Source organism: Coffea eugenioides, chromosome 5 (assembly GCF_003713205.1).
Source record: "Coffea eugenioides isolate CCC68of chromosome 5, Ceug_1.0, whole genome shotgun sequence".
NCBI lineage: Eukaryota > Viridiplantae > Streptophyta > Magnoliopsida > Gentianales > Rubiaceae > Coffea > Coffea eugenioides.
The window spans coordinates 42,285,060-42,297,134 of NC_040039.1; the positions used below are offsets into that span (position 1 = coordinate 42,285,060).

The 12,075-nt window shown below is 36.7% G+C and overlaps 1 protein-coding gene across 1 annotated transcript; it reads left to right on the forward strand.

Annotated features, from left to right (window-relative positions):
• The first annotated feature begins 3,197 nt into the window (after nt 1-3,197).
• On the forward strand, nt 3,198-3,713 carry LOC113771708. The gene has a single exon (XM_027316276.1). The coding sequence runs from the start codon at nt 3,198-3,200 to the stop codon at nt 3,711-3,713; it is 516 nt and encodes a 171-aa protein (XP_027172077.1).
• Nucleotides 3,714-12,075: the final 8,362 nt, after the last annotated feature.

Here is a 12,075-nt window from a genome sequence, read left to right on the forward strand (position 1 = left end):
GGTTATAATTGCAAAACGAGCGACAACAATCAACCTCCCCTTACTGTGTCGGTCATTAAGGTACCCCCGTTAATCATTGTTCTAATTGAGAAATAATTCTAGGTATGCCAGTAAGATTTAATTTTTCAATTGCCTAACGTATTAGAGAAGTCCTATTCTAACCAAATAACACGTTACCAGAGTTATTTTAAATTAGCCCGCATATTCTCCTAACAGAAACCCAATCATGCCAGTTGTCACTATTTCAAGGCAATTAAACAATTACGAATTTAATGCCCTAATTGACAATAGGTTACTAAATCAATTCACTATCCGGATCCATGATAATCAATCAATTAAACAACCATAAGTGCTGCAAGCAGAGAATATGCGAATACCAATAAATAAGAGAAAAAGATAAAATTAAATTGATCTCACAATTTTTAGACGAACCAAAGCCTCCGTTGTTTCTTGACTAGAAAAAGGGATTTAGTTCATTCCTGATAAGAAAAACCCACACAAAGCTGTAGAGAAAGTAGCAGCCATTGTCCTCCGATTGAGAAAGCTCAATTCGTTCGATTAATCAAAGAAAACGTAAACTACAGAGAGTGATTAAGTCTTCCAATTGCTCCTGACATGTGAGAAGAAAAGCTACTAAGAGACCAAAAGAAAAGTCAAAGTTCTCAAACTAAAGTAGTCTCCTCTTGTTTCTATCTGTTCCTATCTAATTTTCGTCTTCTACTTTGCGGCTGCTTCCCCGGAAGAAAAGAGAGGCTCCAGGTCTTCTTCCGTCTCTTCTCTCTTCGGCAATTACCAAAAGGGGAAAATTCCCCCTATTCCCAAAAATGCCCCTGGAATAAGGGTTGCTGCTTGAACTCTTTTCCTGATGACTGTCAAATTAGCACTTGTTATCGTATTTTCGTCCTACTCCCTGTAATAAATGCAAATTTCTAAAAGTGAGTAAAATCTGACAATTAATCCACATCGAATCAGGTAATAAAAAAAATTAATTATAAAGTAAATGATAAAATTGCAACCTATCAAATAATCACTCCTCTAGAATACTATATATCACGTTGAAGCAACAGTCATATGTTGCAAACGAGATGGAGTACAAATGAGGATTCGAAGTGGCGGCCATGATTTCGAGGGCACATCCTATAAGTCTGAAGTTCCATTCATCATGCTTGATATGAGAAATCTCAAGTCAATTAGCGTTGATATTGAAGGAAATAGTGCTTGGGTTGAGTCTGGTGCAACAATCGGCGAATTGCAGTATTCCATTGCTGAGAAAAGTTTTGCTCATGTCTTTCCTACTGGGAACTATCTAGGCGTTGGTGACTTGGTGTTGGTGGACACTTCAGTGGTGTTGGTGGACACTCGTGCCTTTCCTAAAACACACACACTTTACAAATACTCATTTGGAAATTTTTACTAAAACTTGTTGCTCCTCAAAATCTATTTTACAAATTAGAAATATATTAACAAAATGAAATAGGGTTAAAAACAAAAAAGCCCCCTGTGATAAACCTAATACACAGAAAAGCCCCCCATGGTTTCAAAATATACAATACGACCCCTCATGCTTTGAACTAAATTGTAAAGGTGACGGAATCCGTTAAACTTAACGGAAATGGTCAAAATGACCAAAATACCCTTATATAATTAAACAAAAGACAGCTCAAAAAAATCATTTGTTTTATTTTCTAAGTAGAGAGAATTGAGAATTAAGGGGTAAAATAGGTATATTTGATAAAAATTAGGTATAAAAAATTTTTTTTAGGTTTCAATAAGTCATTTCCGTTAAGTTTAACGGATTCCGTCACTTTTACAATTTAGTTCAAAGCATGAGGGGTCGTGTTGTATATTTTGAAATCATGGGGGGCTTTTTTGTGTATTAGGCTTATCACAGGGGGCTTTTTTGTTTTTAACCCAATGAAATATTACAACAATTAATTCTCAAAACAAAGATCACTTTGAATGACATTGTATAATCATAACTTCTTAACTAACAAGATTCATAATAAAACTAAGGATGGGTAGATTACTAATTACATTTTTATTTGTTACAACTCTCGCAATTATTAGCATTCTATAATGACATTATTTTGTGATGTCATACGACATATCTTGTATTAAAAACTACTGGTGTGTTTCGATTGCAGCTATTTCTCAAAAAATTATTTGCTTGTTTCATAAACAAATTTTTTAATATATATTTTTATCTTTTTAATTATCTTTTTATATCACATATATCATATCACAAAAAGTACTATAATAATTATTTCAAATATTCACGTCCAAACACACCCTTTATTATAGTGATCTACTGGTTCAATCTAGCATCCATTGGGAATCCGCTGACCCATCCATTTCAGTGTGTTCCTCCCCGAGCCTAATTTGATAGGCTTATTTTGCTTTATATTGCCTCCGGATAATGCGTGCATATATAAAGCAAGTGCTTTATATCACTGACCAAATGAACCTAAGACTTACTGAACCTGTTAGGGAGGTAGAAATCAAAGAAGCTTTGTTTTCCATGAACCCAACAAAAGCTCCTGACCCTGATGGCATGACACCAAACTTTTTCCAGAAATTCTGGCATATCCTTAAAACAGATATTATTCAAGCCATCAAAAGCTTTTTCCATTCTAGTCATATGCTCAAAGCTGTTAATCATACCATCATATCCCTGATACCTAAGGTAGAAAACCCCATTGATATAAAGCAGTTCAGACCCATAAGTCTTTGCAATGTTATTTACAAAATCATATCCAAAATTTTGGCAAACAGATTGAAAAAAGTGCTGGATAATTGCATCAGTAAAAACCAGGCAGCTTTTGTGCCTGGAAGACAAATTTTGGATAACGTTAGTCTCTCATGAGTACTTGCACTACCTCAAAAACAAAAGGCAGGGATCTCAAGGTTTCATAACTTTAAAGTTAGATATGTCAAAGGCCTATGACAAGGTGGAGTGGGGCTATCTGAAGGCAATGATGATCAAAATGAGATTCTGTAAAAAATGGATCAACTGGATCATGGAGTGCATCACAACAACTACCTTCTCTTTCAATATAAATGGGGAAGCAAGAGGATATGTGACACCTTCTAGGGGAATTAGGCAAGGTGATCCCTTATCACCTTACCTATTCTTACTAGTCTCAGAAGGCTTCTCCAATCTTTTGGCTCAAGCTGAGAGGAACTAGAAGCTGACAGGAATGAAAATTAGTCGAAGTGGACCATCAATCAATCACATTTTCTTTGTAGATGATTCCCTGATTTTCTGCAAAGCTGATACAAATCAAGCTGAAGAGGTGCTGAGGATATTGGAAACATCTGAAAAAGATTCAGGACAAATGATAAACATGGAAAAGTCTTCAGTTTTCTTTAGCAAGAATGTGGCACAGGAAGATCAAAAAGAAATTTGCAACAGACTAGGAAATTTAAAAATGGTGCATCAAGGAAAATATTTGGGGTTGCCAATGGTCATAACCAGAACCAAGGAACAAATCTTTGGATATATCAGAGACAAGTGCCAGAAAACTATCTCTAATTGGTGCAACAAGAAGCTTAGCCAAGCAGGAAAAGAGGTGTTACTGAAAGCAATTATCATGGCTATGCCAACCTATGCAATGTCCTGTTTCAAGCTTCTAGTGAAGTTGTGTAAGGATATACATGCCTTAATGGCAAGATTCTGGTGGGGAGGGGATAATGAAAAAAGGAAAGTTCACTGATGCTCATGGAAAAAGATGGCAGCTGGAAAGAACCAAGGAGGATTAGGATTCAAAGACTTACAAGCTTTCAATAAAGCCTTGCTGGGTAAACAAATCTGGAGGCTCCTCACAAGCCCAAACCTGCTGATGAGTAAGGTGATGAAAGCAAAGTACTATCAGAAGGAGTCACCGTTGAGCTGTGAAGTAAAAGGCAATTCATCCTGGATATGGAAAAGCATGATGGGAGCCAGAGAGGAGGTTAGGAGAGGAGTAAGGAAGAGAATTGGAAATGGAAAGGGGGCCAAAATTTGGGAGGACGCTTGGATCCAGGATGGCAAAGAAGGCAAGCTAGAGTCCCCTAAACCCTCAGGGTGCCTGATAAGCAAAGTGAGTGAACTGATATCTAATTTTAGATGGAATTCACCACTTGTTTTCAGGACTTTTAATGCAAGAGAAGCTGGACAGATACTTAACATCCCTATAAGCCTAACTGGTAGACCTGACTGCTACTCCTGGAGTCATAGTACCAATGGTCAATACACAGTTAGATCAGCATATGAGGCAATTACAAGGGAGAGTAAGCAGCTGGAAACAGACAGGAGAGTGAAGGGAGAGTCAAGCTGGGAAGGAGGCAGTGAAAAAGTCTGGAAACAGCTATGGAAGTTGAAGATAAAACATAAACAAAAGCTGTTTATATGGAAAAGTCTGAACCAAGCCTTGCCGGGTAGGGAAGCAATATAAAAACGAATAGGCAAAGGTGACACAATCTGCAAGCTGTGTGGAGAAAGTAGTGAGACAGTTGAACACATTTTCTTTCATTGCACAAAGTGTCAAATGATATGGCAGATGGCACCCCTCCAGTGGGATGGACTTAAGGAATACACTGCTGATTTCAGAAGATGGTGGAATATGTTAATGGAGGCATAGGCCAGACAGGAGGGACTGGAACATATAGCTCTAACAGTGGAAATACTCTGGCAGATCTGGAAAGCTAGGAATGCAGCAGAATTCGAAGAGAATGATAGACATCCAATGGAGGTTATTAGGAAAGCAATCAAGGATTGGGAGGAGTATCAACAAACTCAACAGATGGAACATTGGATGAGCATCTCAGAAACAGAAACAACACAAGAAGATGAGGAAAGGGTGAGGGAGGAGGATTATTTGCTAAACATTAGTGTTAAGGTGGGACAACATGCAGAAGGCCAAAACATGGGAATTAGAGTTACAGCAGAAAATAACATGAGCCAGAAATGTGCAGCTTGGATACTGAAGGAGAGAAGTACTGGATCAGCTGTGCTGGACAACTTTTTGGCCATCAAACTGGCACTCTGTAAGCTAAACGAGAAAGGCTGGCAACATATCAAGATCCAAACACCATGCACTCAGATTCTGAATATGATACGACTTCAAGCTGCTAGCAACTCAAGGCTGGCAACTCACCTGGAGGATATAAGAGATCTTAGCTCAATGTTTAGGAAATGCTCATTTGATAGCCTGCCTGTTGAAGTGAATAGACTCAGTGAAAAATTGAGTAAGCTAGCTATGCGTGTACTTTAATGAGGAACTCTAAGCTCCTCAGTGGTTTGGTCCACTTTTGTAAAGTCTAAGTTTGAGTCCTTGCCCATATAATGTGTTTGTTCTCATTATTATTCTGAATAAAATTTCTATCGTTTCTGGAAAAAAAAAGGGTAGTGCGTACACGCTTTAACCCGATGGCTTGGACCTAATGAATACAAAAATAGTAACCGCTTTCTGAAATATCTTTTCCAGTCACAAGTTTCAACCGGGTTGGTTATCGTCTGTCGATTGAAGTTCTTAATTTGAGTCTAGATAGTAGAAGCAAGAGAGAATGGAGTGGATGGCGAGTGAAGAGAAAGACGGCAGCGTAAATTCTTCAGTCGCTCAAGCTATCGATAATTCTGCGTCATTAGAAATTGATCAACCTACAGAAAGTACTATGTCATCAGGAAAGAAGGTAGATAAGAATTCTGAAGTTAGTCTTCAAGCAATTGCTTTCTTCTCTTTGGGAGAAAATAATTGGATTCAAAACGGTGGTTCAAGAAAAATCTTTTCGATTTTGTCGAGGTGGCGACGAAATTGAACAAGCAAGAGTTTACCATTTTTGGCCTGGAAACAATGTAATCCTCCATTTGCTCTTGCTTTACATTCCAATGCTATTTCTTATCATTGTACTTTGCTGAATCCTGATAAAGCTTTTAGTTTATTGGTTTAAATCAAAGAAGAAATGGAGGATTTGATGCTTACGCAAAAAAAAGAAGAAGAAGGATTTGATGTTGGACGTCTTATTCTGAATGTAGGTATTCTTTTTCAAGGGGAGACTGATTTGTGGTCCGGATCCAAAAGGGCTGATTTTAATTGCCATTGCTATTAGTCTATCAAGTTGGACATTTGCAGTTCATGTTGCAAGTGACATAAGGAATCCGGCCATCATCGTAACATCTTCAATTTTGACAACAATTGTTAGTTCTAAACTAAATTTCACACACACAAACACACACACTTGTATGAGAAAGTTGTGAACGTAACCGAATGCCCTTATGTAACTATATATTGCCCTCAATGCAGGTTCTTGTGAGCTTGGTATTTGTCAGTACCATTGATCCTGGTATAATTCCTAGAAATGATCTAGGAACAATTGATGCTGGTAAACGCAGAAGGAGATCAAGGGTAGTTGTCATAAATGGGATAGAGGTGAAGTTGAAGTATTGTAACATTTGTAACATTTATCGTCCACCAATTAAGAACCTGTCATTGTGCAACTTGTAACAATTGCATCCAACAATTCGATCACCATTGCACCTAGATCGGGCATTGTGTGGGACTGGTATGTATGATCACAAGCCTGCAAGTCCTTCTGGCATTAAAATTAGTTTACTAACTATAACTTTCTAATTTTTTTCTTTCAAAATGCAGAGGAATTATCGGCTTCATGTAACATTTCTATTGACAGGACTGCTCTTGTTTGCCTTCATGTTTATCTTTTCATGCAAATCACTACATCACAAATTGCCCGGAGACGGCAATGGGGTAATTGGATTGCTAAGAAATGACCCGTAGACTGTGGCATTGACATTATTCAGTTTTGTAGCCATGTGTTTTCTTGATGGCTTTTCTTGTTATCATGTTTATCTAATTGCTATAAACCAGGTTTGCCCTTTATACTTTCATTTATGCCAACAGTACTAGTATCATCACGGTTGATCTCAAAGTTGAATTCATGCATATTTTTCTTGCATGATTGTATTTCATGTATGTCAAATATATTAATTAACGGAAAATTCTTTTGAGAACAGTACTGAATTTTTGGTACAACAATTATTTAAAGTGCACAGCTTTGAGGAAATTTCTGCTTTGGCACATAAACATAGAAGGCCAGTCTAAATAGCTGCTTAAACAAATTATGATGCAATTTCTATATTATGCCTTGTGCAGACATCTTATGAGCATTTTCACCAAAAGTATGTGAACTCTGGAAACCCCTATGACAAACGAATCCTAAACAACATTAAGGAGGTTCTACTTGCTTCACAACTACCCTCTAGAGTCAACTTTCGAGCAGATGTGGAGCCTGGATGGTTTGGTGGATTGAGTGATATTAGCATCAAATGATTTTATTGCATATTTAGTACGTTTGCTAGATGATTTCCTTGTTTCCTTCAATTTACTTGTCCCATTTAGAATTGCATTGTACCATGTTTTGGTAGCTGAATTTCAAGTCTGAGATTGATTACAAGATGGACAGGGATAGCATAGATTATGAACCTTTTTAATTAGTGACTACATAATCATACTTCCTCATCGTTTCAAACATTTTGCTGCATTTGGTGCTAGCTAAACTTTGCTTATGTAAGTTTTCCAAGTTTGGTTACTTTAATTTTGTCATCAACATACCACAATTAGGAGGAAATGCATCACTATTTATTATGTCAAATTAAGATGAAAATGTTTTGAATCTTCAACCTAGGTATTTATGTATATTTTTCAAATTATAAATTGGCAGTTCGCCTCTAACATACTCAGCATCGATAGATCAAAGGCATTTTGAATTGAATTTTTGAATTCTGTCGAGTTTGAATCATTTTACAAGTATTGAAGTAATTCTTGCCATCCAATTTCTTTGAAACTACTAGAATAAATTTATTATTTGCACAATTTTTTGTTTATTGTTTGTTAGATCACTTGCAAAGTTGTTTCCAATGCAATAGAGTCATGAAAAAAACTTTATGGCTTTATTTGGATTGGCAAATTTAACGAAAGATTTAAAATTCATCCAAACCACTTTAGTTATTTGGATTGATAAAGAAGCATTTGACTTTGTAATTCACCAATTATCAATATATATATATAATATTAGAATAATTGATGACTTATAAATTCAAATACCTCCTAAACAATCCAAACAACTACAGGGATTTGAGAGAATTTTAAATTATTCGTCAAATTTTTGAATCCAAACGCAGCATGAGAGAATGTAGTATCCCCTTCCGGTCACCTAAACTGTTTTTTATGTTTTTGGATACTATAAAATCAATTTTAGCTACTCCCTCATGTAATGTGTTTCACTTGTAGAGCCACAACAAAAGTTTACAGGGGTAAGGTAGAGATACTATGAGTAGATTTTGGCAAACTAGAATATACAGTTGCGGCTCCAAAATATTCAAATTTAAAGGGCTTTTTAAAAATTTTTAGAATATTAAGGATGAACAGGAGAATTATCTAAATCTTTGGATAAGAGTATCTGGACTTGGAGGATCCCTTCCAGCTCCAGGTCCATCTTTGGTGCCATCATTTCCCGTGAAACTATATAAGGTGGGGTGGCCCTAAAAATTATGCTAAAATCTCTTAAAAAATGTTCCACTTATACCTTGCCCTCTACATTTACCCTGGATGTTACCTATTTTGGGAGGCCTTTTGTATTTTGAAAATTATATACTAATTTTTAAGATATAATTTTAGAACAATTTAAAACGTTTGATAAACATCTTTACAAAAAGTTTCATAATATTTCTAAAGCAATAAAGAGACATTTAAGGGCTATGGCTCATGTGAGACCCCGTAAATTTTCTCATTTTCTAAATGATTTTTATGAGTAAATAGAGTTTTTAAATTATTTTTCTAGTATAAGTTAGTTCATGAGGTTTTAAGAGTGTATACCGGATGTGGGACCCACTAGTGCGGTAAGTTCGATAAAATTCGATCAATTAGGTTAAGTTGTGTATACCGGGTTTAATTTCTCAGGTGTTAAGAGAGAATTAGAGGTTACCAAATGGATGAGAGTTGGAGAAACAAAAGGATAACCATGCATTAATGAGAGTGACAAGTGTCACTTTGTGATTGGGTTGGACTTTGACCTTTGGACCAACTTTACCAATAAATCAAAAAAAAAATTGACCAAAATTCATCATCTTGTAAGCTCCTCTTGGCCGAACCTTGCTAGGGAGAAAAGGAAAAAACTCTTCAACTTTCTTCACCTCAAATCTTGCTCAAGTTGTAATCCAACCGATTAAACTTCCAATCTCTCCATAAAAACCCTTAGTTGAGTGGTAGTGAAGTTGTTGGAGAAGTGGTTTGAGAAACAAAGGTGTTTAGTTGCTTCCTTTCTTGCATTTCAAGGTGAGTAGCTAGGGAATGCTTTCTTTGGTTTTGATAATGTCAAATTAATGACTTGTGTTGGTTAAAGGTATGATTTTGTGCAAGATTTCTTGACTTTGGTAGAGATTGGGGAAATTTTTATTTTATTCCATGATTTTTTCTGTTTTATATGTGTAATAATGGTAGGCTATTGATGATGGCTTAGAATGGTCTGGAATGAAGCTTTGATGCGTAAATTGTAGCTATTTGCGGAAAATTTCCGCTTTGAAAGGAAATTTCGGAATTAGGGTTCCAATTAACCCCATTCTGCCTGATACTGTTTCCCATAGTTAGAGGCCTAATTAGCCTTAGGTTAAAACATAAAAGTTGTAGAGAATAATGTTTTATAGTTTCCTGCAAAATTTCAGGCTAATCGGAGCAACGTAGCCTGTGAAAAGACTGAAATACCCCTACTGCCCTGATTCTGTCCGAAACTGAAAATCAGCTTTGGTAATTGATTAATTTGATTGGGAATACTACTGATTTGGTTGTTGATGTCTTCTTAATAAATATATCCTATTTTCTTAGCTTTCATATGGCTTTGGAATCACTTGAATTGGACTTTGGTACCCTGAATTATGATTATTTAACCAGAATGCGGTTCGTTAACCTGTTTATGCGGTTCTGGTTTGGTACATTGAGCTTTTGACCTAGTTGCACTACAAACTGGACTGAGTGGCCTTCTTCAACATTGTAGTCCTTTCTGTTAGCTTCGAAACGGTGTAATTTGCACCCCAATCCGATAAGTGTAGCTGCTGTTGTACCCGTTCCGTACAGTAACGTCAAAACTGTCTTTTGGTTTCCAACCTAAATTTCATTTCCGCACATGTCCTAGATTGATTTTGCACTTATATGTTCTAATTGGCCTTACTTTAGTAGTATGCGGGTTTGGTTTATGACTCGTATTCGAGTCTTATTGTGTTTATTTGAATGTTTTAGGGCTTGTCGGTGACGCAAGGCATTTGTCGGGCGGAAATTTGTGATAACTTCCTTTGCTTGAGTGGTGAGTGTACTACTCACATTATTGATACTTCTTGGCTTGTTATACTTGAGATTTATGATTGGAATGTTTGTGTTTACTGATGATACTGGTGAAACGAGGGTGTACTTTACCACTCTCGTACTCTAGGGTTTAATTGATTGTTTACTGTATTGCTTGAAGTGACTTGATTATACTTGAACTGTGTCATTTGGACGTGTTTCCAACGACTTATACTGTTGAATCTTAGCTCAACCCTATTGATGGTCAATTGAATCGAGTCAGTTAGGGCTTGGTCGAGGAAATTGATAAACCAAGGGGACTGTTATAAGGAATCATTGAGTATGAGACTCTTGGTTCCGGTATACTCGAGTATTACCATTACTGAACTGGTTGGAGTTCGGGCCCGGTAGGGGTATGAAAGGTGGATGGAAATTGGAGAAAGTGGAGTCTACGGTAATTGTTATTCCTTAAACATTGACAGAGGGTCAACGGGGCGAGATCAAGAACGGCAAGCAAGGAAAAGGGCTCTTGAAAGCCGTCTGTATCCTTTTAATAATTTTACTATTATACGGTGTTAGTCGCTTCACCTATGGAATGCATTTGGATTAAGTGGCTTTGTGCTTATTTGAACTTTATTACGTGGGTAATGGTACCTCATTGGGCGAAAGCTCACTTTGTTATATTTGTTTTCCTTACAGGGAATGAATAACTTTTGAAGACTGTATTTTGAGGCCGAGTTGAGCTAGTTTACATATTCTTCTGTATAGCTCCTCGATGGGGTATAAACCTCAAATGTATTTTGATCAAACAAGTTCCTTTAAGTTGTAGATGTGCAAACATGTATATATATAAAAGTGTTTGGACATGTTCATGTGTTTTTGGCTTGTACATGTTTGGTTTCATGGTTCATGTGGTTTGTTGATGTTGGGATAAATGTTGTACAGACTCCGGCCGGATTGGTGACGTGGCCGTCACTGTTCACGTTCGGCTTCGGATTCCGTTTTTTTTATTTTGTGATTTTTGCATCGTTTAAGCGCATTTTTATTTTTCGGAACGTTTTAGATGGCATTTAACTGCCTCGTTAGTCCTGGCGAGAGTTGGGCAGACAGTCCGCTAACCCCTTTGGTACGTCTTAGGGGAAGGTGGGGCTGTCACAGCTCAAGTGAAGTTAGCACAATTAATTAACTCTCTTAACTTGGTTTCTCTTTAATGTCAAGGATGGATAGAAGGGTTTTTTTTTTTTTTTTTAAATGTTGGGTTTCTTCCTTCATTTTGTACAACAATCAATCTTGGTATCAAAAGTTATTTCGTTAACTACCAATAGTATATTATTGTAATTCAAAGTTCAAACCAATAAAGACAAATAAGTTCTTAGAAAATTTGCAAACTCAGTTGTGGAAGCAGAGTACTAGTATTGAAAAATTGCTTTCCAGAGAGTATTTGGGGTACGTATATGTCCCAGTACAAGATTCGGCCACAGGAATAACAAGAAATTTGCAAAGAAAACAAGACACAACATAACCAGTATGTGTGCAGATGTAAAGGGTTAATAAAGAAAAGTAGAATGAAGTGGCTTCCCAACCAAACCAAACACACTTGAAAAGATCAATCATCCATCATGAAATAAGGATCTTCAGATCAGTGTATTTCCCCTGCTTAATTGCTCTTCCTGAATTTCCTCCAATGAACTGGTACGGTTGGGACATTTAGACACCTCAAGTATTTCAAGAGTTGATAGCTTTTCCT

Coding starts and splice junctions, on each gene's coding strand:
- LOC113771708 (XM_027316276.1), top strand. CDS start 3,198: ATGAAAATTAGTCGAAGTGGACCATCAATCAATCACATTTTCTTTGTA.